Here is a 26,184-nt window from a genome sequence, read left to right on the forward strand (position 1 = left end):
TGCAGGAATCAGCATGTTCCTGTTATGAAAATAGGGAAAAATAGGTAAGTGCACATGAGGTAGTAACAAAAAGGAAGACAGCTACAAATCCCAGCCACTAGATTGTTTTTTTTCCCCCGTGTGTTTTTTTTTTTTTTTTTTGTGCATATCGGGGAGCTGTTCTTCCTTACTAGGAGGTGTGTGCAAAGCATGGTCAGCAAGGTGCTGATGGAGGTAGGATCTCCCCAGGATGTCTCTAACAGCACAGGGAGCCCCTCTGACCCTGCTGAAGGCCAGTTAGGGATGCAGAAAAAGCCCTAGACTCAGTGGCACAGGAAGCTGAATAAAAACTGGCGTTAGGAAAGACTGTTGTGAACAGGTCCAGTAACAGGGATGTGCCCCCTCACATCCCAAACCCAGCGATCGTAGTCACTGTGATGGGGTCAGGGGCTTGGTCTGGCAGGCTCCTTTCCAGGTGCTGAGGCATCTCCTGTTTCTTCCCCTTGCCAAGCAACTACATAAAGCCTGCTAAAAATACCACTTGCTCCTTTTATAGAAAACAGCTTGCACAGGTTAACTTACGTAATGCCTTTTGGCTAAAGCAGCTTAGAGTACACTGCTCACATATTGCAGGGCCATCTACACTGCAGGGACGCTATTGGTCTGCCAGGAAAGAACTATAGGGGTAGGGAGCACAAAATACCCCATCGGTTAAATGAACGTCAGTGGTAGTCTTACCCAGTAGCTTTTGTATCGCCATTTTCTTCTTGCAGCCTTACCAGCAAGGCCACTCTCCTGTAGTGCCCCAATGGGGCTGCTTCTGTCGCGCCATCTTCTTGGCTCCGGTGTTTAACACGGCTGGGAGAGTACTAAGTTATTCTGTATATTTTTAGTAAAGCGGTTGGGGTATTAGGATTGCAATGACTGGTATGGCAAGTCTTATGTCTTACATGGAAATGGTACAGAAACATCCAATTTGGTTCCCTCTCTGTATGAGGAGCTATCTGAATTAAGCAGCCATCCCAGTGGTTTGAAACTGTGAAGCAGCACTGACTCCCATAGAAATGTAATCTATTTCTGCCACAAAAAGAGGTGTTGCCCTTAGAACACAAATATCTATGTGTTTTAAGCTAACTTGTTCAGTAAGGAGCACCTCGTTTACACAGTGATGATGCTTAGACAAGCTACAAGTCTCTTTTTCTCTCTCTGCTGTTGTAACATACCTTATCTGGCAGTCTTGGTTCAGACATCAATCAAGCTCTTTCCTTTTAACAAACTGGGACCAAAAGCTGTGCATTGTCCAGAGTTGTTCTAATTCCATCACTAAAACACTTTGTGAACATACCTCAGTCCAGGTACCTCAGGACTCTGGCACAGTCAGCCACTTCCCATGCAGGCTATAGAATTACTGCCTGGAGCAATGATTTACTTGCTCCTGCTGAACTCCCTGGTGGGAGTTGGGTGGCTTTGAGTTGATCTCCTCCTCCATAAACCGTCTCCACCTCTTGCCAGCCTGTCAGAAATCGCTGATGAACCCTTCTTTGTGAGGATTTTGTAGACAAATTGTGGAAAGCAAAATATTCGCTGCTCCTTTTAGACAAGCACTGTACACAATACATAAAAAGAATAAAAATTTGAAAGAATTGTGAGCCCAGTTATTTGCTGTTTTATCACTTGAAGTCAGTGGCACTAGAGCAAGGATGTGGTTGGCCTGAAGAGCAAATTCCAGCCTTAAGCGCTAGAAAAATTAGTCATTAGCAAAGCAAAAAGCACAGTGGTTCTCAGAGTTAGCAACACGGGGAGCAGATAAAGCCACCATAGCCTTTTCTTAAAGCTTCTATGGATCTAATATTTTAAGTTGTTCAACAAAAATCAGCAATGATAGTTCTCAGCCTGATCTCTGACTATTAAGGTTCATGTACAAGCCAGCATTGATGACTACATTTTAATCTACTAAAGCAGCAGTGTATGAAGGGATGAGCCTTCAACTGGAGTGGTGGGAAAAGCACCACTAACATTTCTGATGACTAATGTGCAAACTGAGCAAAGCTTATTTTCCCCACAACTTATGTACCTAGCAGGGAAATTAAAAAATGGTTCCCCCAGCCCCCATTTTTAAGAATCATAGAATGGTTTGGGTTGGAAGGGACCTTTAAGATCACTTTGTTCCAATCCCCTGCTAGAGGAAGGGACACCTCCCTGTAGACCAGGTTGCTCAAAGCCCCATCCAGCCTGGCCTTGAATGCTTCCAGAGAAGGGGCATTCAGAGCCTCACCGGGCAACCTGTTCCAGTGTCTCACCACTCTCACAGTAAAAAATTTCTTCCATAAGAAAAAAATACTCTTCCATTTATTGGATTAACTAACTGATGCTTATGCTTCTTCTTTGCAGGAGCCTGAGCTTCACTTAAACTACAACCATTAAAAACTTAAATCTCACAGACTTTTTTGTTTAGTACCACTCCCAAACACCCAGTTCCCAGCAGCTTACCTGCCTCTAGCAACCACCTGGAGTTGGTGCAGATTTGCTTACTTTCCCCAGGTGCTTGCTTATGGCCAAGCATCAGGCCAGTATCCCACAGTGTGCCCAGCAGTGGTCTTGAGTACTCCTATCATGGAAATCCGGCCATAGTGGTTTTCTGTAGCCCATCAGCCTGGTGAGGTTTTTTCAGCACCTTCACTAACTTAATGGCACACTTTTCCTACTGCACCTCTGCTCTTCCCCTGTTAGTAATGTTATTCCTATCAGGATACTGCACCTGCAATGAACTGCTGCTTAATTATTTCCACATCAGCAGTGTAATTAGTGTGAATAGCTCTTCTATAGTTAGAGATTGCTTAACTTATCAAGCAAATGAGCAATTTCAGATTAGGATGGTGCCTGCTCCTCCACACCTGATAAGTTCTCTACCTACAGTCATAACGATGCAGATAGCCCTGTTGGGCAGCTCTACTTTTTGAGTCGATGGGTGTGTAAGAAAGCCCCATGCTAGGAATTATATTCATCGTGATCAGTGTGGTTTACAGAATCATTTCCTGGTGAGTTTTAGGTGTTGCTCAGAAGTGCCCCTGTTGCACTGAGATGTGTATCGGCATGATGAGTACCAGGAATTTCTTTCAAAGGTGACAGTTCAAGAGTAAAGGAAGGTGTCTACCTTGCACAAGTAGTTGTTTTTTTTTCCCCTATCTTTGATATACAAACTACACTAGCTCTCTGACTTTGCAAGTCATCTTGCTGAAACATGCTGCAGGAGGTATACTGTTTGCCATGCAGACATGAGCATGCAGATATTTTAGTGATGAATAAGGACTGCTTTGAGCAGCAAAGATTTAAAAAACAAAAACAGTGATTTTGCTTTTTCTTTCAAACCTTTTGAAGTTGGCTATAAAGCCACTGAGACAAAACTGCAGGAGGAAAAGCTGTCTCATGTCCTCTGCTGCCATCATGGCACCAAGGGAGCAAGAAGAGAGACTCAAAATGGGGTAAAAGACAGCCCTGGGGGAGGGAGAAGCCCCAGAAGGCAATGCAAAGCTTATGCAGTGTCAAGCTGGGTACCACCACTGCTGGGGCTCACTAGGCCACCTCATGCCCCAGAATTAGTGACTATGCATTCACCTCCCCACATGGCCCATCCACAAGAGCTGCTCTTGTAGCTGCTGTACAACAAAATTTCTCCATGTTTGTACAAGCGAAAAAAAAAAAAAAGAAACTAACACTCCAACTCAAAGCAGAAAATGTGTTTTCTGCTCTCTTTGGCAAAGGGTTGAACACTAATATCTCAGGGGTGTTTTGCAGGCCAAGTAAATCTTCTCAGCTTGCATACACCCTGATAAGTCATTTTGTGGAAAAGCAAGCTGCCAGCAGGCCCAGTGCTGTTACTGGATGTACTGACCATCCCATGGTTTCTCAGAAATCAACCAGTTTTAATAAAAAAGTGTGGTTTCTTTTTTGCTGCTTCTTTTAATAGAATCAATTCTTCTTTTTCTTTTCCCCTTAAAAGCCTGAGCCAGGCTTAGCCCTGGTCTCAGAGCGCTTGCCACTTACCTTGCCCCACTTGAAGGGAGGAGGCTGCCTGGAGGCACTGGAGTTCCTGTTAGGGCTCTGATGGCCCCTGCGTAAGCAGTGACGGCTGCAGCAGCTTTGTTGTCATGAGTGAGGTTGCCTTGTGCAAGGCGTCCTTGTCAGGCATCCTGCAGCAGGGCTAGGATACAGCCTGTGGGTTTGGGGGCCATTGCCTGCCAAGATTTCATTTTCCCCAGGTGGTGTAGGGGTTTTGGGCTTTCCTGATATTTATCTCCTGATTATTTTTGTTTTTTCCCAGCCAGATAGTCTCCTGGGGGCTGTGACATTTTCTTTGGGAGATGGCTCAGAGCTTGTTGCTGATGTGGTGCAACCTGTTGTTCTTCTATGAAAAAAAAAACAACTGGTAGATTGAAATTTCCCAGGTAACTGTGAGCAGCCTTGCAACAGTGCAGAATGGAGAACAGTACATAATACCTAATTATCCTGGATAAACATGGCAATAACACAGGGCTGTAAGTGACTAGGGCAGGACAGGAGACTCTGCTGCAAGAAGAACACTGACCAGTGCGAGAAACTTCTCAGCATCTAAATACTGCAGTTCAGCATCTTTGTCAACATCAGTGCTGTCACTGTGGGCACATGAACACAGTAATGGGGACATTAAAGCATCCTCAGGCATGTGAGGCTCTTTCTAACCTTTAGGCTGGCAAATGTGGGCAGAGCATAAACATTTGGTGATAGGATTAGCTGATGTAATTTCCCACTTGGCCACAATCTGCAGCTCAAACATTTCTGGCGTCAGAGGTGGAGGTATTCTGTCCAATAGCTCCTGCTGTACCTGTTGTCCTGGGCAACGTGTTGACACTGGTTGCTGTGTAGCAGCTTGATGAGATCAGATCATGTGTCAGGGTCACGTGCATTCCTCCTGCTGGAGAAGTTATCTGAGCTCTTCTTTATCTGGTGGGAGAGATTATACCACTTAATTAAAATGTTTCCACCTATCACATGGATCTCGACTGCAGCCTGCATGAGGCACACCTATATGGCTTACAAATAGCTACTGGAATTTCTTTTGAGGCAGCGCCAAGCCCTAGCCCAGGTCTTTGGGGAGCAAGAACTGTGCTGGCCAGGCTAATGCTGAAAAAGCTGATTTCTTGCAAAACTCTATAGAGGAAACTGAGACCATGGTGGGAGAAATGATTTTAAGATAAGCCAGTGCTTTATCACATTTCAAAAGAGGAAGGAAGAATTCACAAATGAGCAGGAAAAGTCTCCTGGGGGCACAGTGCAGCTCCTGCTGGATTGTTGCTCTGTACCAAAGTTGGGAAAGTCAAGAGAAGTTTGCAAGGGGACAGAGATTCTGTAAGATGCAAAATGGTGTTTTGTGTTCACCTCTACTACTGTCATGAGTCAGCTTGCTGCTGGCTTTGCGCAGGTAAGGAAGCTTTTCCTTCTTCATTCAGCTAATTGGAAAAACTGTTACCAGCTGTGGCAAAGCACTGTTTGGCTCATGAACAAATGTTCAGGGAAGGTCCTGAGAGGTAATTCAGATAATTGGTCCATTTCTAAAATGAAATTCTTAATAATAGATGCAACCTCTCTAATGGCTTTCCACAATCACTCACCTAATTAGTCCACAGGGAGGTATATGCAGCAGAATTAGACTTTTCCATATATAATTAAAGCTAGTGGAAGCCCAAACACCAATGCAAATAAAATGCAAATGCTCTGTAATAAAGTACAGAGGGCAGAGCACAGGTGTTCTTCAACAAAGCCTTGTGCCAGAATGGGCAGCGCTTTCTCACACATTTTTAGTGGCAAAATATGGCAGCTCGTTTGCTGGACAAGCACAGATGCACTGACAAATCTGGTTTTGTGGGTTTGGTTTTCCAGATAGAAATTCCCATTTGAGTTTGAATTCTGTTCTGGGGCTGGTAATTCTAACTCCGTTGTCCTGTTAAGTGCTCAGGCTGTTTTATTTATTTCCCCAAGAATATGTCATGCCCTCCATCTCAAAGAACTGTCTTTACATAGTGTCTTATTTTGGGATATCTAAGGGAGAATCACAGAAGCAGAACAAGTCTGAACACCAGTCTGTGCAGCAGAAGACATTGTGGGCCACAATCAGCAAAGCAGTTGTGCTGCAGGATCAGGAGCCCTGTCTCACAGATATTAACAGATAGGAGCTTGTGCCTACTGTCATGTCAGACATTGGGGCGGGGTGTGCATAGGATTACTAGTCAAGCCTTATCAGTGAAGTTTACTCTGTGCCTGTTAGCAATGCTCCTGTCCAATGCTCCAGCCACTCCTGAGGAAACAGCAAAACTTCCAGGGCTAAATGCAACCTCTCATGCCAACTGCTGATCTCCTAAATCAGTATCACTTACCCGTAAGCCAAGATGCAAAGCAGTTCTGTTTTCCCTGAAGCATGCACCTTCTGTATGAATGAAAACACACCAAACTTAGGTGAGTTTCTGCAGGCAAACACTACAGAAAGTATTCAAATTTGAGAAAATAAGGGCCAAAAGATCATTCTGGCCACTGTGCAGAAGTACATATAGAAGTGAGGATTCTCATGATCCCAGAAGATAGTCAGGACTTTGATTTTTAAACCTTGCTTTTCCCTCAGGGCCTATCAGGATGTCCCTGTGATACCATCAGTACAACCTTGTGGGATTCATCAGCCTCACAACCACTGCTGGTCACATGGAAAATCTGCTGGCTCAGGAGGAGGGTAGAATGGGTATGTTTTCTGGAGAGAACAGCAAACATCTAAATGTAATCCCGCTCTTTGGTTTAACCTCCTAATTACTCACAGGACTTCAGAAGTCTCCATGAGCCAAGAAGACGTAACATCACAGCAGGAAATGAGACAGGTAATACCAACACCAAAAACGTTTTGTACATATACAAAGTAAATCCCTTGCCAGAAGTTTTGTGGTAGAAAAGATCAATGATGCAACCTCATCCAAAGAGACTATGGAATTAGTTTTTTGTTCTCTGCCAGTTTGCTGAGGCTTTCACAATTCCCTTGGGATATTCTAGTGTACGCTTCTCACCCTCAGAGTTGCAATGATAATAAGCATCAATCATTTTTTTTTTTTTAATCTAACAATCAGCACATTTCCTAGAAACAGGCAGAAGGCAGAAGAAATGTCCTTTGCTTATTTTATCATATTTCTCCAATTTTTTTTCTTGGAAACACAGAAGGCCGCTCTAATCTTTAGTTGTCACCATGTCACCTCCTGAATTTGGCAGATATAAATGTGATGCTGAAATCACTGAAAGCTGCAGCAAAAAGGTCATTTTGGCTGCAGGGCTGTGGGTGTGCTGTCAGTTTAGGCTGCTGGGGCTCTGTGATTCTTTCAGCAATGGGAGGATCAGCTCTTACTGCCCTCTGCCTGTGATGGCCTCAGTCCCCTTTAAAGCACAGGGAGGAGTGAGGTATGGCAGCTCAAGCTGGTTACTAACACAGCAGCTCAGCAGGCCACTTTATTTGTACAAATAGTGCTCAGGCACCAAATGACAGGCCAGAGCTTTGTTGCAATGGACACCAGAAAAACACAAAGTCAAAACAGTCCTTGTGCTGCTGAGCTCTTGCTATCTGTAAAACTTAGCCAAAAGAAGGGGAAGGGAGTGGTTGCACTCCCTTCTGTTTCACTAAAAGACCCAGTGATGCTCAGGAGAAAGAACACAGTGCTGAAAATAAGGCCTGGATTGAGGAACATGTTTGGTCTTCAGTATCCTAAATGAAGTATATTAATGGTACCACCACCACCAATTAAACACCGCTTGTCTGCACAGGGCCCTGCAAGCAGGTCAGCAGGAGTTCAGGTTTTCAGCTCCAGGTGCAAGAACGTGCATTGCAAAATCCTTAGACAAAGTTGCTGTGCTATGCACTAATACCATGGTAAAGGTAAGAGGCCAAGCTTATGTTTTTTGGGAGGGGGAATCACTGAAACAACTATATCAGCACTTGATTATCTTCAGTATGTTCTATAGCCTCTAGCACAGACAGCACAACTGTGTTGAGCGCTGCACTGTAAAATAAATTGCAACTAACAATTTAGCAGCCTAGATGAGCCTGCTTAAGTTGCAGATTTATGAAATGCAAGAGTGCTAAAACTCACTCCTGAAATACTGCATGTTGAAAAAGGCAGGTTTTTCCATATCAGCGCCTAGAGCAGTGTGGAAATAATTCTGAACTGAGAACTGCAACCAGAAAGTAAGCATCTTTTGCTTACACAGTTGTAAAGCCAGCTGCACAGACATATAGGTTAGCTTTTGGTCCCAAGTTCCTTGAAAGTGAGTGTTTGTTTGACAGTATCCAAACCTTGCAGCACAGTTTCTCCAGAGATTTTAGGTGTCCTTTCATCCATTTTTTTTTTCTTTCATAAAAGTTATAGGAGAAACTCCATTGTGTGTGGAGGGACACAGCCCTGGTTAAAATCACTAGCTCCACAGTTTTTTCCCTTAAGCTTTCTACTTTACTATGGGTCCTAGAAATGTAGCAGAGAAAACATCATCTCTGATTTAAGACTAAGTATGAAGGAGTGATTCAAACCAAAATTTTCTATGCTTATTTCTTTGGAAACTGTCTATTTTCTGAGGGATTCCTGATTTCTCAGCAAAAGTATTTAAAGAGCACCCAGTCTTACTTATAGAACTGTTTGAGTGTGATGGGACCCTTAAAAGCCAACTGGTCCAATTCCCCTGCAGTGAACAGGAACACCTACAGCTACACCAGGTTACTCAGAACCCTGTCCAGCCTGACCTTGAATGTCTCCAGGAATGGGGCATCTACCATCTCTCTGGGCAAACTGTTCCAGTGCCTCACCACTGTGATTGTAAAAAAACTTCTTCCTTGTATCCAAACTCAGTCTCTCCTCCCTTAGTTTGAAACCATTTCCCCTTGTTCTTCCACAACAAACCTTGCTAAAGAGTCTGTCCCCTTGTTTTTTATAGCCCTCTGATAAGAGCGCTCTCATGTCTCCCCAGAGCCTTTTCTCTTCCAGGCTGAACAGCCCCAGCACCCTCAGCTTGTCCTCATAGGGGAAGGATTCCATCCCTGGGCTCATTTTTGTGGTCCTTCTCTGGATGGTCTGTCTCTCGTGTACTGAGGACACCATATCTGGATGCAGTAGGCCAGGCGAAGCCTCACCAGTACAGAGCAGAGGGGCAGGATCACCTTCCTCGCTCTGCTGGTTATGCTTCTGTTGATGCAGCTCCAGGATACATTTGGCTTTCTGGGCTGCAAGGGCACATTGCTGGCTCATTTTTTTAATGAATCACATGCAGTTCGTTTGCTAGCTAAAAAGCCATTCACTAAATTACATGTTTTCTGGAGCAAGATACCTTTTGTTTTGGAGTAGCCAACTTCACACAAGGGCTAACTAACCTCAGTTTCTTAGCACATGGTTCACACACACAAAGTAACAACTGTTTAGCACTACATTCAAAAGCCTATGCTGCTGTGATCTACAGGAAGACTGAGCTAAAATTCCCCAAGGGTATAGACACCCATTAGCTCTGATATTAAAAAAATAAAAATAAAAAATGAACTGAAATTACATGTGACTCCACCCTACCAGACACCAGGATTTCTGAGGAAGTCTCTGTCACTGTATGTTTCAGGGCTGAATCCTCATCTGGGAATAAAACAGTGCAGTTGTTCCATGCCAATAGAGTCAGCTGGAATGTTCACAGGTTTCACCAGCTGGAAAATACTTGTTTGGCCAACTTAAAATGCACAAGGCTCTATTTTCACATTGTGCTTGCTAAGGGAGCTGTGGTATTTATAGATGTGTTCACTAAATGATAATTTTATATAAATAGCATTGAAGGGCCAGGCAATTATGAGCACTCAACATCATGGGCTCAGAAACTTTGTTTACTTCTTAGCAGCATGGAAAGAAGTTCTTCACCCCTCTCTTCCCCGGGTCAGTATGATGGTCTATACATCCTAAAATCTTTGGTTAACCTTAACTGTACCAAGCAATTATTGGTAATGCTATTAACATGTGGGATGGCTTAAAGCACTGCCAACACGCACCAAGACCTCAACTGAAAGATGCTTTAAAGGAGATAGTGAGGTATGGGGAGAAGAAACCACTGCTGAGGTACAAACAGATGCTGTAGATAGCTCATGCCAAATATGCAGTTACTTCACAGCAATGCTTCTGGCTCACATCTAGTTGCTGTAATGTTTCTGATTATTCAGACTAAGGCTTCAAGAACTTGCGTAGTTATACGTTTTATTTATTTGGTTGTAGTTTTAATGCTAGGTTTGTTGTAACTAAGAGAGAATGTTCTCATAGTTTTAATTCAATTTCACTGGGCTGTCCTACAATGATGGCATTAAATTAATTCACCTTATTTACTGAGTGTAGAAAAACTCTTCAGAGAATTAGGTTCCCTTTTGGAAAGGGAAGTTCCCTTTTGGCCCATTTCTATACCCACATTTACCATTTTAACAGCAAGCAAGCCCAAAGACGATCAAGGCAAAAAGCTTTGCTCATGAAACTTCTCTAGTTGCTGTATCATGAACACAACCTCCTGACTTCCCTTTTCTCAAAGAGCAGAAAAGGTATTTCAGTGCTCTCAGCTATTTCCATGAATTTTCTTATTATTTATACTGTAGGCAAGCCTATGAGTTGTTGTTATGATGTACATGGATCTCTTTGTACAAATAAAATGCACTTGGCCTTTCGGTTTGCCAGGTGTGAGAGCAGGCAGTGTTAGCTTTAGTCACACGACTCAAAGCTGTCCTACTGTTACTCTACAAAAGTTTTACATACCAAATGAGGATGCCATCTGTGCAGTAACAGAATCAGTATGATTTTGAATCTTCATACTTCAGCACAAACCCAAGATGTAACATCTCAATGAGACAAATATTTGGTACTGACATTAAGAAACCTGGCCCTGGAAATAACAAGAGAATACAGCATTTATGATTTTCTGATTAGCCTTTGCCAATTAACCTGGTTTTCTCAGGATAGAGGCAAAGACGTGCAGAAAAATAGTTAGCAGCATTTCTTTTCTCTCTACTGACATAGTCACATGCAAGTTTAGAAGAGTAGAAAAACCACTGAGAATTAAAAATGCAAAGCCACGTACTAAAGAAATATGACACCTTTTACTTTACAGATAAGGGTCTTAGGTGATGCACAGGTTAACTGTTCAGTATCTCTTCTCATGCTGACTGTGGGATACCTAAAATGGTGAATCAGAATTTTGCATGCCCATCTGTCTCACACTTCACAGGGAAACTTCTTGTCTGGGCAGGACTACAATGAAAACGCACTTGTTTCAGGCAGGGGATATGAGCTTAATGCTATTGTTCTTGCTTTCTTTCTGAGTAGCAAAGACTCTTTGCTTCAAGAAAAACTGAAGTGAAGGAGCAACAAAAGTTACTTTCATCAGCCAACAGAAACTCAAATAATGAAAAAGTGGTCTCTTTCCTCACCTATGCACATCTGGGAGCAGAAGAAAAAGCAGAAAAAAAGCAAGAGCAGAGGATGAAGCATCACAGAAGGAAGAAGGACTGAAATCAAGTGCTCTATCAGAAAAAAATAGAGTGGAGAATTTAAAGGACTGGTAATTAAAACCTCGAATTAATTTCTACCAATGGGCTCATTCTTAAGCAAACAATTGCCAGGGATGAGTGTATATGAGTGCTTGAAGGTACAGGCTGCAGTAACCCATGTGAAGGCCTGCAGCTGTTTCTATCCTGAAGCCACTTGCTGTGACCCTTGTATTTTCATTTTTGTTGCCATTCTGACTCTGTGACAGTGACCTTGCAAGCAGAACAATGCCCGCTGCCATGTGGAAAGTGCATGAGTGAAAAGAGTAAGATACAGGTCACAGCACTGATAGTAAGTCATGACCAGCTGCATGACTTGCCATCAGAAAAGTCTGAAGTATTTTAACAGGGCCTGCTATCTTTTGAAAGGTTTATCTAAAGAGCTGCTTTTGTCAGGCGTTTTGTCTCTCTGGTAGGATTCCTCCTGAGATCACTGAATGGATCATTATGATCCAGTGTGCTCCTTACTTGTCAATCAAAAAAACAGAACATTTTCCTGCCACACTTAATATCTTAACACCATATGTTAAGATGGTTAATTGCCAAAGAATTCATAACACTTGACATTAAATAGTCAGTAAAATAATCTGCTCTAGAGTCTTATGGAATAATGCTAGTAATTGTGCTGTCTTAAGCTGGGTTTCTTCCCACAGGTACTTCTTTGTCACCATAGTACTTCTGGTGGGTTACTTTTTAATGCTTTTGATTTATGCCCCACAGCTGAAAACCTAGCATCCTACAAATGACAGAGACATCCAATACAAGTAGCATATGATCCATATCAACTCTGTTCCATTTTCTGCTGTATTCATAAACAATCAGCTGATTACCAGCTGAAGAGGACAGCTTTGAAATTCACTTCAATGGTTTCTTGTGACTCAGCAGAAGTACAGACACACAAAATAAAAGTTATCAAAGCCTGAACAAAAAAATTAGGTTAAGTGGGTGAGATGCCCAGAAGGCTTCAACACAGCCGAGGAAATCTTAGTGATGGCTCAAAAGGCACAGCTGACAGGGATCTATTCTACATTTCCTGCTCAAAGACTTCTCTCTTTTCCCTGGAGCTTCTGTTTGTCTCAATACCTGGGTTGAGCTGTCAGTGCAGGACTCCTTATGGAGACTCTTTGGGGAGCAGTCAGCCTACAGACAGTGAGTAAGAGCTACCCTATTAGGGCAATTAGACACTCACCAGGATTGCACTGACTCCGCAGTGACTCTAAAATAGGAAAAAGGCATTTCAAGGTTTTGGGTTGTTTTGTTTTTAACTTGGCAGTGCAGCTTCAGGAAATACACTGAGTGACAGCTGCTAGAGATGGGAAGTGAAGTTGTTTCCATGTTTTCAGGGAACAAGACATCTCTGATGAAGTAAGAACAGGATGATATCCCATAACTAAGCTTGCGTTAATGATCTTGTAGATTTGACCATTGCAGACACAGCTATGGGAGACAACTGTTTTCCTGTCTCTGCACTGCCATTGCTCAGCCAGTAACAAGTGTGTACAAGACCACACAGATATATATGGGCAGCCTTGTCTCAGGAAAAAAAAGGTGTACCTCTGCTCTTAGTTTCGTCTAGGTAGATAAGGATTTTCATTTTCACTCAGACTACAGATTTCTCCACTGTTAAGGATCTCATTTTCAGTTGTTCAAGAGTGTAAGACCACTCCACAACTTCAGACCACCATGTTTTAAAAAAGGTGCTTTTCTGTAAATCATGTAGCTCTCTCTGAGCCAGGCAATTTCAGCACAAACTAAAGTAGCAGGAAGTGCTATGTGGATCAGTAAAATTAGTAAAGGAACACCTGTGAATCACAGAATCACAGAATTGCAGGCGTTGGAAGGGACCTCAAATAACCATTGAGTTCAACCCCCCTGCTAAAGCAGGTTCCCTAGAATAGGTCACACAGCTAGGCACCCAGATGGGTCTGTCTTGAATATCTCCATAGAAGGAAATTCTGCAACCTCTCTGGACAACCTGTTCCTGTGCTGTCACCCTTACCTGCAGTTTTTTCTGCATGCTTTTATGGAACTTCCTATGCTCAAATTTTAAGCCATTTCTCCTTGTCCTATCACTCACTACACACCACTAAGAAAAACCTGGCCTCTTTCATTTGCCTCCCAACTTCCTTTAGATATTTATAAACATTAATTAGATCCCCCCCGTCTTTTTCCCAGGCTGAACAGACCCAAGTCACTCAGCCTTTCTTCATACAGGAGATGCTCCAGGCCATTTATCATTTCTGTGGCCCTCTGCTGGACCTCTAAGAGATCCCTGTCTTTTTTGAACTGGGGAGCCCAGAACTGGACACGGTATTCTAAATGTGGCCTCACTAGGACAGAGTAGGGGGGAAGGATCACTTCCTTCAACCTGCTGGCCAAGCTCATTTTAATGTACTCCAGGATACCGTTGCCCTTTTTGGCCATGAGGACACACTGTTGTCCAACAGAACACACAGATCCTTCTCTGCAAAGCTCCTCTCCAGCAGGTCATCCCCTAACCCATACTGATTCATGCAGTTATTCCTCCCCAGGTGCAAGACTCTATACTTGCTCTTGTTAAACCTCATCAGGTTCCTCTCTGCCCAACTCTCCAGTCTGCCTAGGTCTTGTTGAATGGCAGCACAGCCTTCCAGTACGTCAGCCACTCCTCACAGCTTTGTATCATCAGCAAACTTGCTGAGAATGGACTCCAACACTTCATCCAGGTTACTGATGAAGATGTTGAACAAGATCGGACCCAGCACTGAACCCTGGGGACCACTTCTATTTACAGGTCTCCGGTCAGACTCTGTGCTGCTGATGACAACCCTGTGAGCTCTACAAGTCAGCCAGTTCTCAATCTACTTCACCGTTCATGTATCTATCCTATAGTTTCTAAGTTTCACAACAATTTAAGGGGATTTAAGTGAAACCTTTACAGCTTGAGAGTGGCTTTCAAGCAGAGTACTCTCCTTCCAAGCAAGGTACATTACAGATGGCGCAAGTGAAGCAGCCACAAGTCACAGATCTGTGGACACTGGGTAAGTTTGTTGGGAGGTAAAATGTTCTACGTGCAAGGAAATTTACTATTCAAGAGATTTAACAGTGGCTTAACTGTGCATCTTCCATAGCTCTGCTGCTCTAGTTTGTATTTACAAATCTTAAATTTGGTACACAGAAAAGTCATTTCACCACTGCAAACAATTAGAGAAAAAGCCAAAAATGTTTGTCTTTTGTAGCAAACACCAGGCATCATGTACAATACAGTACGCAAATCCAACCCCGTGTTGCACATATTACTCTCACAGGGGATTGAGTAGAAAACCAAATGCATCAGACTATAGTCTAATACATGCTGTGTATTTCTTATTACCTACTGGCAGGAGTCTTTGGGAATAACGGCGCTTTCTCAGCTTATTTACCCATAGAATCACAGAATCACCAAGGTTGGAAAAGACCTCCAAGGTCATCCAGTACAACTGTTCACCTACCATCAACATTTCCCACTAAATCGTGTCCCTCTGTACAACATTTAAATGTTTCTTGAACACTCCCAGCATTGGTGACTCTACCACCTCCCTGGACAGCCCATCCCAGCACCTGACCACACTTTCAGAGAGTAGAGGTATTTCCTAATGTCCAACTTGAACATACTGGATTAACCTAGTACAGAATCCCAAAATACTGTTTTCTGGTAGGTTTTCCTGATTTCATAAGTAGATTTTTAAATTTAAACTACAGATTGCTCATGCATGAAACAAATAGCATCAAATCTAAAACTCTGTCCTCTGCTAGAGATATCTGTGTTCGATTCACTTTGTTGCTTTCTGAATCTCTCTTATATTCCTGTTGCATGCTAGTGCTTCTTCAAGCTGTACAGCTGGAATCAGCATACTTGTTTGTTTGTCTTTCAATTAAACTCTGCCTCTATGTCATCTATTCAATCAGGAGGCCCTTCATACTTGTTAAAATACTTGTGACAATTTTTTTCTGAGAATATTAGTTTGAGAATTCTATCACTGCTTGTAATAAATTAACTTCGGAATGAAAACACTTGTGTAAAATTTAAAAAATGGTGATAACAGTTCTTATTAAGTCAGCATTGTTTTTGTCCTCTTTCTTTTCAAGCAGATTTACTTGCGTGGAGTGCAGAAACAGTAATAATGACAACATGTTTTCCTCCTTGGAGAGATTTTAGTAGCAGCTGAAAGCACCAGAGATTATTTTAATGGAGCTGATTCAAATATGAATGAAAACCTCTACTTAGAGCAGGAGCACTTTTGTATCATATTGCCAGATCTATACTTTTTTTTTTTTTAATTCCTTAAAATAGGCAAAAGATTTAGATTTGCCTGATTTTATTGAAATACTGTTTTCAATGAGTGTGGAGGCAAAACATCAACTCCTGCATGAGCAAAAGAAATTCTTCATAATATGTATTACCATAGTGAAGGGAAATATTTTACACCTTGTGAATCAAATGCCTGTTTGTTGACTGGTGTCCCAGCAGCCACCGCTACAGCCATCCTAGAGAACGTAATTATTTCTTTCTATGATGGGATTAGAAATATCCTGTGTCTCATTTCCCTGCTGCAGAGATATACATCCCTGAAGCTGAAAGGATCACCTCCAAATACTTGGTTTCTGCACTGCATCAGTAGGTCAGCATAACCTTTCTAGGCCCAGCACGGAATAAAGTGATGACAGCTTAATCTTATCATGTTTAGGAGCATCCCTTTTACCACAATGAATGGTGGTTTGTTGTTTGTTTTTTTTTTTTGGTAATGTCATGCTGACCCAGAACATCTGATTTTCTGTTTGTTGCAGTATTTTGTAATTACAACACATTAGTACGGTCTTTGATCCAGCACTGACACCTTTGCCTTCCCACACTACTCACCACTGGCACTTCCCCCAAACTTTTATATTAGTACTTGAAACATACATGCATGCATATAAAAACAATGGGAGAGAGACAGATAAGAACATACAAGAAAATATGGCACGAGTAGCTCATTTATTCCTCACGTTCCCTATTTTGGATTAGAGATGATATGTTAGCAATGGAGAACATACAAGCACAACCTGGGGGTGCTGCACTGTTTTCCATAACAAGATATGAAGGAGAACAGCCTCATGGTTACGGAGTTTCTGACTTTACCACAGCCCATTTACTGTACAGCCAAGATAGCTAGATGATACATAAAAGGAAATGAAATGGCTTGGCTTTCACTTCCAAGGAACAGCAGAAGGGTCCCTGCACTGCGACATAAGAAGAAATTACACCTACTTGTTTTTACTCAGGGACTAGTAGGTAGGGATACCTCCAGGGAGAGTACAGAAAGACCTCCAGTGCTGCTGAAGTCTGCTACTTGATATTTTGAAGCCTTCTTTTGACTTTTAAACAGAAAAGGCCAAAGGGAGATTATCCAACATCTACAAAACAAGAGGACCCAGAGATGTCACAGAATCACTTCAAGATCACTGGGAGGGAATGAACAGCCTGACTTTTATGTCTAGATTGGTACTTTCTATTACGGACTGATGAGGTGTTGTGAGCTTCCTGTCTCTGTAATTTGAGGCTGTTAGGACCCACGTACGGTATTATTTAAGGTGAGTTCACATTAAGAGACCAAAGGTTCCCTGGAAACGTGAGTTTTGTTACTGGCAGAGTTTTATCTTCCAGGAACGGCAGACAGTGCCCCTGCTCTTTGCAAGGACTGTTTGATATGCATTTGGATTCTGACATAAACTTTCCCTTCCAGCCTAAGCTCATCAATAAAAGATGAACTATGTCAGTGAAATGTTCACATCCTGTGAAGGTCACTAGCTACAATACCTAGTGCAAAAGTAGGGGTTGACATTGGTTTTCTGTACTTTATTCCTCATACCATAATACTGTGTTGCTCTGCAATAGTAAAGAATTACTACTGTAGGACCTGACTCTGCCATACTTATGTTCACAAGGAATAAAAAAGCGAAGAAAAGTCTCAACCACAACCAACCTTTCAGCTAATGCCTCAGGACAGAAAGGCATCTAATCCATAATTTAACTATGAAGAAGAAAAGGCATTTGGAAAGCTTTCACTCACTCAGAAATAAATGCTAGTTCTCCTTACAATTAACCACAGGTGGTTTGTTTGTCTTTTTTTTTTTTTTCCTAAGCAACAATGTTAGAAACAAGTTAAATCTATAGAAGTATATTTCGGCTATGAAACACTGCACAGAGCTTAGTCACTACAATTAAAACTATGCTATTTACTTGTCACACTATTTACATTTCCAGTCAGAATAAAAAGACAGGCAGGTGCTGCAGCAAGCATAAGGAATAAGATGAAAATTCCCATGTGTAAAGGTACCTAAAGGTAAACTGTTTCCAGCCGCTGTGCTGGTAGAACTCTCACAAGATGCTAAAGAAGCTGGAGGGACCTCTACTAGATGGTATTTATGAAGCCCGAATGTGAACATACCTTGTCAATGTCTGGGATTACTCTGGGGTCACATTGTGAAGTCTACTCCTGCAGCTCTGCTCTGAGCCCTGTGGTGGCTCCAGGACAGCAAATGCAGTGGCTTTTCTACAAATAAATAAAAGGAGAAAAGTGATTTGGCTTGGGAAGGCAATGGGGTGAAGCCTTTCTGGCATGTCTTTGCTCTGTCTCACCCCCTGCTGCATGGGGAAACACACTCCATGGCACTGGAGACAAGGCAGATTGGGATCACCATGGCATGGGATGGTCATGCCAAGCAGAAATGTCCATTTTCAAACACCATAAAAGAAGTGTTGAGATGCCCACCTCCCACTGGGCTGGCGTTGGTCCTGAATAACACTATAGGTCAGTGTGAAGGTTTTGCTTTTCAAATGGCATTCTGAGGCTGATCTTGCCCACTCTACAAGAAACTGCAGCACTAAAAAATATTTCCCCAACCATGCTCTCCACAAATTCAGGGCACAGGAAGGAGGCTTTGGTCTGCGAGGAAATATAGCTGAAATTGTGGATGAGAGAATGAAATGTGATTATGACCACCATCCCATTCATCCCCATCTTTAGATAGCCTCTGACCCCAAATGGTTATCTGTTGGCCCACAGAACAGTCTCCTTCAGACCAATGCAAGGTTTTGCCATCACAAGGGCAGGCACTGATGCTCCTTGCTGTCCCACAGCAGCTCCCTCACCTGTTCCTCGTGGTGTGGGCTGGGACAGTGCCTGGCCTCATGAAGAAAACACAGCGCTGAGAAGAGATATGCATAGTTCATGTGATGTCTGGCAAAGGTGGATACTTAAGGTTGTGTTTAAAACCTTTAAAACTGGGGTGTAAAAGAAGACCCATCATCTAATGTCAAAATACCTTTTGGGCACCAAAAATGAGGGGTGGTGAAGTGATAGACCTGCTTGTCAGAAGCTCCATAACAGCCAGGGTATGCTAAGCTGGAGCTGATAAGGATGGGACAATGCCTTCTTAACCCACTTCAGTAAAGATTTGTGGAAAGATGTGCATGCAGCAGAAGAGAATAATCTTCATGTATGGAGGGTTTGGTGACCCTGATGTATGGCTGCCACAGGACTATCGTCAGTGTGGTTCATTTCTCTGAATTCCCAGGAAATCTGCTAGTGCTAAGTCTTGTTGAGAAAGACGTTCGTTTTCACAAGTAATCTCAGCTCTTGTGAAGCTGTTACAATATCTTGTGAGCTAGACTTTATCCGGCATAGCCAAGGTCAGCACTTGGAGCTCAATTCTCATTTTAGAAGTTTCTTACGGGTGACAAAAGGTACAATCAGCCAAAAACAGTATCAAAAGGAGCCCCTTCCTTCTAAGAATTCACGCAGGCAACAGGGACATGGCATTACTTTTCCCAGCCTTCTGACAGCAAGGTTTATTTGGAGTGAGGTCAGGTAGCCTTGTGCAGATCCCTTTTTGAGAGCACTGGGAGCAGCATCACCCTGCCCACTTTGGAAAGCAGCAGGGCCAGGAGATGTTATAGACACAGCACGTTCCTCACTTCCCTGGGTTACAGGCGCCATCTCTTGGCAACTGCTGAAACTTGAGCTGTTCTATTTCAGATGGACAGCCCACTTTGTGATGTTACTGCCTACTTCCACACTGACAATATCCGAACAGTCAGAAAGAGCAACCCCATCTCTGTGGGTGCTTGACGCGGGATTTTGATTTTCCTGCCTAACTGTTTAGAACATCAACTCCCACAGCCAGAGCTGGGACCTTTACCTCCTGTCTGAGCTGCCCCTTTGGAACCTGGCATACCACAATGCAACCATAAAGAAAGCAAAGTTTTGGTGCTTCCCAGGGCAAGGGTGTTTTTTAAAATATGTTTATTGTGGCTGCAGTGACGTATCAGTAAGGGGGCTGTAAGCTGGTCCAGACAACAGCAGCATTTTGCATCCTCCAGCTGGACCCCTCACCTTGTTTTTCACTGTCCCACACCTAGACCAGCATGCAAGAGCCTTGCTTGCAAGTACTTGCCAGCTCTGCGGTCACCTGCAAGAGGGGAGAAAGAACTGAAGTTCGGCAAGCCCAGGGCAGGTATAGTCTCATGCGTAGTGTTGGGCGGTGGGAGATGCCTTACCTGTGCAACACAGTAAAGTGGCGGTGAGTTCGCTGGGCAGCATGTGGAGGCAAAATCAGCTCTCTGGTCTGTCAGCTGTGTCAGCAGCTCAGGGCTAGCATCTGGCCTGGTCTGCCTGATGCTGTCCCTCAGCCTGCAATTTGGGGCCAGACAGGAGAATGTGTCAAGTGTGCGGAATGGGCTTTTGCAAGGACCCTGGTGCATTTAATCTCCAAACCACAGTGCACTGCCAAAATTTGATGACATGGTCTGCAGGGAAAACTTCCCTGATGCCATGGGAGAAGTTAAGCTCATACAGACATCTGGTGCAAAAGCTTGGCTAAATTAAGCATGCATTTCTGGGAGCACCACCAGAGGGTGAGGAGCCTTTACCTGTTCTTGAAGTCAAGGAAATTCAGCTCATTGTACTGTCCACAGAGCTGGTTAGCCTTTTCCAGGAAGGCAGGCAGCTCTACTCCCATCTGCTGTCGCTGTGTGGCACAAGAGAGGGGGATTTCTATAACCGGGACCATACATACATAGGTTTTAGGGGGATGTGGGAGCTGGAGAGAGAGGCGGTGGACAATGTCAAGGAAGTTTATGTTGTGTGAAACAAAAGGCACCCCTCCCAGCTACCTTGCTGTCAAGGCAGGTTGAAGCATCCTTGGCAGAGCAGCACTCCCTGATGACATTTTCAGAGGCATCATACAGCTTGCCAAGGAAGACGTCAGGGACATTGGTGTGCCTCCGTGCCAGCTCAAACATGTACCTGCAGCATGACAGGAAAAACAAGTTAAAATTTAGCACTGGCTGATCCCATCAAAGCTGCCAGTTCTTGGATGCAGCAGCAATGTACAGCCTGCACTTCCAAATTCTTCTCCTCATAGCATGTGGGTTTCTTTAGGCTACTGATAGAAAAATTCAAATAATAATTAAATTACGTGATAAAGAGAAGGAGTAAGGAAACTAGTTGCAGTGGGTACTGGAGTACGGACCTTCTGGTGTGGAGGGCCCCATTATCATCACACAATTGCTTGTTGGTTGGCTTCTGCAGCTCAGGCAGTTTGGGAGCCACAGCTGGTTGCAAGGCAGAGATGCAGAAGTAGTTTTGCATGATGTTTTTTCCTGCACAGCAGTCAGCAAACCTTTTGTCTTTGGCTGACAGTGTGGTGCAGATCTTTGTGGTGTGCTCCGACAACTGCAGAGGGAGAAGGAGAGGAAATACGTAGCTCGGTGTACTGCTCTGGGAGCCTTCCAGAACTAAGATGGTTCAGGACAGTCCTACCTTCTGCTGAATGCAGTCTTCGGCCACTGAGTCACAGCACTGGGAGAACACCTCAGCCGCATCCTCTGCCAGAGGGGAAAGGTCCTCAAATGAAGCACTTGGTATCTTTTGGGCAAGCATGGTCAGGTAGCTGGGCAGACACAAAGCATACAGGGAACTGAAGAATTTCACAAACTTCAGTAGAGACCATAAGCATGTCTAGTATTTTTGTATCTGTACTTTTGCCTTTCCCCACACACCGTGCGTGGCACCCAAGCACTCTCATACAGACCTATCAGCCTTATTCCTTGGAGGTAACCTCCATCTTTGCTGGAATATATCTTGGTGAAAACCAGAAAGGAACTACCATCTGAAATAGGAAAGCACTTCCCATCTAACCTGATCTAAAGAGAAAACACTTTATTCCCTTTTTACCTGAACTTCATTTTGTCCTTCCCGTATCCTGTTAAGCGCAAGCAAGCTCTGTTCGACATCAAAGTGAGTAGGGAAAGTGTTTTTCTTTGCAGTTTCTGCAAAAAGAATACGTAGCAGTAGAGTGGATGGTAAGGTGGAGACATCCTTCAGTAAAGATGGATAACTCTTCCCAGGCAAGGTAAAAAATACTGTATTTGGCAAGTTGCTGCTTGGCTATGCTGCGAGCAGCCCTGTAACTCAGCCTTCTTTTACTACTGGCTGCAAAAGGCAAAAACAGTTCTTCTCATGCTGAGTTTTGAAGCTAATTAGAGTTTCATGAAAATTGTCCCACCATCATGTGGGTGAATTTTCCACCAACTTCACGTGTATCTGGAAATTCAGTGTGGTGACCAGTAATTTAACTTGAAAATCCCCAATACTGAGAACAAAAGTAGAAGAACACCTGGAAATAACCAGCAGCTTCATGCTGCTTGACTGAAGATAAGTGGGGCCAGGGCTGAGCCACCCTTGGCTGTGGGCATCTGTGGGGTAAATGAACAAAAGGGAAAAGCAGGCTGTGGGGGGCAGACTCACCTCCTTCAGGAAACAGACAGTGGGCGATGGTGATATGCAGCAAGTGGAAACCATGGAGAGGAAGTTCCTGGTGGAGCCCAAGAGCACGGGCAAGGGCGCCTGGCCGTAGCTACTGACATACTCGTGCAGGAACCTGTGTCAGAGGCAACCCTCAGACACCCCAAGACCAGGTGCTCTGTTGCAGATATGTTGTTTGGGAATATCATAGCTATACTAGGGATGTCAGCCCTGCAGGAACCTTCCTGTGCTGCTGGCTTAATGTATCAATCCATCAACCCACCTGATAGTCCCTCTCTAACCACTTGCATGGCCACCTCCATCTCTCATTCATTTTGGATAATCCTGTCCTTGGGGTCTGCACAAATCCAAAATACACCAACATTTTGTTTGGATGTACCTGCAGCCCCAGAAAAGGGTTGGCCGAGAGCCAAGACAGTTGCTTCTGCTTTGGACAACGGTGCAGGGGCAAGATGGGGAGAGATATGTGTAGTGCTGTGAGCTACAAGGATTATCACCTCCTGGCCCCTGTAGATAGCTGCAGCAACTAATACGCTGTTTTTATGATCAAAGCACTCTTGCGAAGTGGCCTGGCTACTCCTGGCAGAGAGCTTGGTGGCCCTAAGTGACAGAAGTGCACACCTTCTCACTCCATCTCAGAAAGAAAAGGATAGGCTTTAAGATAAACATCAAGAATCCTTCCAGATTATTTTCCAATTTTCAGCTACTGTTTTCCAGTCTTTGGCCAGCTTATGTGCTCCCTGGCTTGGCATCACAACAAGACTGAGCACTTTTTTCCAGCCCAGCCTGCTGGCCCTTACCTGTCAGCAAAGTCCTTCGGATCCTTCTTGAACGCCTGGCAGAGTTCCTCATTGGAAGGCTCAACATAGTGGGGCAGTTGGCGCGGCGGGTGCTGTAGGGCAGCCAGGCACAGCTTCTGCTCCAGGCCTTGGTGGATACAGCAGGCAGCTGTCTCCGGATGGGCAGGGAAAGGCGAGTCAGGGCTGCAGGACTTGGCTGACAGGGCTGAAGACTGTGGGAAGGGAGGATGCTGCTTGCCCAGGGCTGGAGAACACTCCCCTGATCAAATGCATCCATGGTTTTAGGGACCACTGGCTGGTTGTGGTCAACGTACCCCAGCATCGTAGCAGGAAGGGTCAACACCATCGGCACAGCAGGTCTCTGCCAATGAGACAATCTCATGCACGAGGTGGCTGATCTCCTCGAAGGTGGCGTTGGAGAATTTCCTGCTGTTCATGATGAGGGTCCTGGGAGCAAAAATGACAAGAGGATGAACTCACTGCATTTCCTAAATACCTACATCAACATCAGCCTAAGAAAACACTAACAAAACCTGGAAAGCATCAGTGCTAGTCCTTCAAGAACCAGTGGCACATTCTGAAAAAGCATTGCCAGGCTGGAGGTGGCAGATCTTTGCCTGGAGGAGGCCTTGGATGCATTAGCTCTTCATTATTCGACCACTAGCTGTTTTGTGGAGTTCAACTACAGAGGAAGCCTTTCTCCAGCAGACAGGCCCATTAAGAGCAATAGGAGCCCTCATTTGCAGGGAATAAATAAATGAGCAAACAAATCTGCCTGTTCCTAAGGTATTGTTTAATTCTGAGGAGATCTATGAGCTAAGTTTCTTAGAAAGGTAAATACTGTAGAAGGTACCTACATGGTTCGGAAGTCATCCTTTCCCATGGTCTTGAACTCATGGCAGACTTTGTCCCGAACATATGGTCTACCTGTAGACAAGGAAAAAGGACGATGTGGCATCAGTTCACCGACTCTGCTTAAGTGGATGCCTCCTTCCTAGTGACCTTTCTTAATGCAGAAAAAAAACTAAACAGTACTGCTCAGCTCCACTGAATCTACTGTAGAAAACAGCTCATGTTCTTCTCTTATAAAGGAAAAACAATTATTAAATACTTTATGATGAGGAGTTGTAATGGTGTTACTCTTCCTCCCATAAGTTTACCCAGAGAAGTTTATACCATGTCTATATTTTATTCTCACTTCCCATTTCTTTTCTCAACGGTCGTATATAAAAATTTAAATCTTGCTCTATTCCTTGCTTAAGGGTTGTCTTTTCTTATGCAACAGCTTCTCCCCTCATGTCAGACCTACCATGTATTAGGGAAGCAGCTGTGGTACCCTGACTGAGCTGCTGCAGTTTGCATCCAGAGAAAGGGGAAGATGGAAAAATCCTTCCTGAAGGTGGGAGAGATGCAGGAAAAGGACACTGCCCCTTGCCCACTCTGTATGGGTGAAACAGGCAGTGTTGGTTTTTATCCGGAGCTGGGGAGGTCAGGAGCAGGTGGCAGCAAACACATCCCCAGACAATCTTGCATTCCTTGGAAATAGTATTGACTTTTTGCTGCAAAAGGCATCGTTTAGACTTTGATACCAGCAGGGTAAACACTGATACCCTGCTGGCCTCTCTACTGCAACTTTAACATGATTCTCATAGGGGCTTTTGGACCAAAAAGATCTGCCTTGTTCTCCCAGGGGTTCTAGTCACAGCTGCATGCTCCTGTCCATATTTCTCGTGCTGCTGTAAATCTCTCCGTTTTTCCAGTGTGTCAGCCCCTGCCTCCACCAGTGTGGTGCAGGGTGATTTTACCCAAACCGTGGGGTAAATCATATATCAGCCAAAGGGCAAACTGCTTCAGAAAGAGGGAAGAAAAAAAAAAGTAATTTTGCAAGGTTGCAATGGGAAAAGAAAAAAAAGGGTAAGTTTTTTAAGAAGGTAAACTGTGAGGGTACAGTATAAAATCAGAGGCCATTTTGGGGAGGATTTATCTACTGGCAACCAAGCAAAGCTCTAGGAACAGAAAAGCAAGACAGAGCTAGGTGACTAAACATAACAGCAACAAATCCTGGCAATTCTGTGGAAAAGACTGCATCTCTGAAGCAGAGAGAGATGAAGAGGAGCAGTCAATACTCTTCTGTGACGGTTTGGAATTTTGTTGCTGTTATTACTGGGGAGGTAGTCTCTTAAAGGAGAGGAAACCCAGAGGCTATCCTAAAGTGAACACGAGTCTGCCCTGCTGCGGGTGTGAGCGTCTTGAATTCCTCTTCACTTCGATAATCCAGCAGTGAAAACATACATTTGGGCAGGATTTTGAGGCAGACCTATGCTTCCCTACATTTTTAAGCAGAGAGCACAACAGTAGGTGTTCAATTCACTTGTCTCCATACAGAAAAAGAACAGAGGATGGTAAACCTCATTTCTGAACTTCTTTACAAGCTCAAAATCATTAATACATTAACATGTACAGTATCATAGACCCTACTAAGTATGGGACAGTAAATCTGTTTCAGCCACAGTAGTACAAGGATTTTGAGAGTATGCATTCTTACCTCGGTATTCAGCATGAGTTGCTACAAAAAGCAGGAACAGGAAGGTAACAACCGCCTTCATGGTGTGGTGGAGCGACAGCAGAGCGTGGTCACCACCTCTGCTTTTCCTCTCCATGCAAAAAAAAGCAGCAGTGGGAAACCCAGTCCAGCATTTATATGGTGCTCCTGTGTGTCACTGGATGAATGATTAATCCTGGCTGCAGAGCAGGAGGTGAGCATCCTTGGTCCAGTGCGCCAGCACATCCAATTTGGGACTGATTTTAATAATTAACTCAGGGAAAACAGTAACACATTGCTATAGGACCCCGCATAGGATTGTCATGCCCTACATCAGTGCAGAAGGAGATGCATAGGGAAAGCGTCCTTTGCATCCTACAAGCGCTAAGGATCATGCTGTAAGTCTCCTTGTGAGGACAGAGGTGT

At 43.9% G+C, this 26,184-nt stretch overlaps 1 protein-coding gene and 1 long non-coding RNA gene across 2 annotated transcripts; one reads left to right on the plus strand and one right to left on the minus strand.

Annotated features, from left to right (window-relative positions):
• Positions 1-5,092: 5,092 nt before the first annotated feature.
• LOC149918160 (uncharacterized) lies at positions 5,093-7,252 on the plus strand. Its single transcript, XR_016466031.1, has 3 exons — positions 5,093-5,437; positions 6,632-6,745; positions 6,821-7,252. It is a non-coding gene; the product is annotated as an uncharacterized LOC149918160 (long non-coding RNA).
• Positions 7,253-19,876: 12,624 nt separating this feature from the next.
• Positions 19,877-25,917, minus strand: GC (GC vitamin D binding protein). The gene is made up of 12 exons (XM_031596795.2): positions 25,762-25,917; positions 24,074-24,143; positions 23,531-23,663; positions 23,217-23,428; positions 22,399-22,531; positions 21,826-21,920; positions 21,412-21,541; positions 21,122-21,324; positions 20,763-20,895; positions 20,520-20,617; positions 20,148-20,280; positions 19,877-20,059 (listed from the first exon to the last, which is right to left on the minus strand). Exons 1-12 carry the CDS (start codon positions 25,874-25,876, stop codon positions 20,006-20,008), a joined length of 1,509 nt encoding a protein of 502 aa, XP_031452655.1. The 5' UTR covers positions 25,877-25,917; the 3' UTR covers positions 19,877-20,005.
• Positions 25,918-26,184: the final 267 nt, after the last annotated feature.

This window comes from Phasianus colchicus, chromosome 4 (genome assembly GCF_987193195.1).
Source record: "Phasianus colchicus chromosome 4, bPhaCol1.hap1.1, whole genome shotgun sequence".
Classification (NCBI taxonomy): domain Eukaryota; kingdom Metazoa; phylum Chordata; class Aves; order Galliformes; family Phasianidae; genus Phasianus; species Phasianus colchicus.

Coding starts and splice junctions, on each gene's coding strand:
- GC (XM_031596795.2), bottom strand. CDS start 25,876: ATGGAGAGGAAAAGCAGAGGTGGTGACCACGCTCTGCTGTCGCTCCAC. Junction 20,896..21,121: donor GGGGCCCTCCACACCAGAAG/GTCCGTACTCCA, acceptor GTCATGCTGCAG/GTACATGTTTGAGCTGGCAC. Junction 20,060..20,147: donor CACTTTACTGTGTTGCACAG/GTAAGGCATCTC, acceptor CCCCTCTTGCAG/GTGACCGCAGAGCTGGCAAG.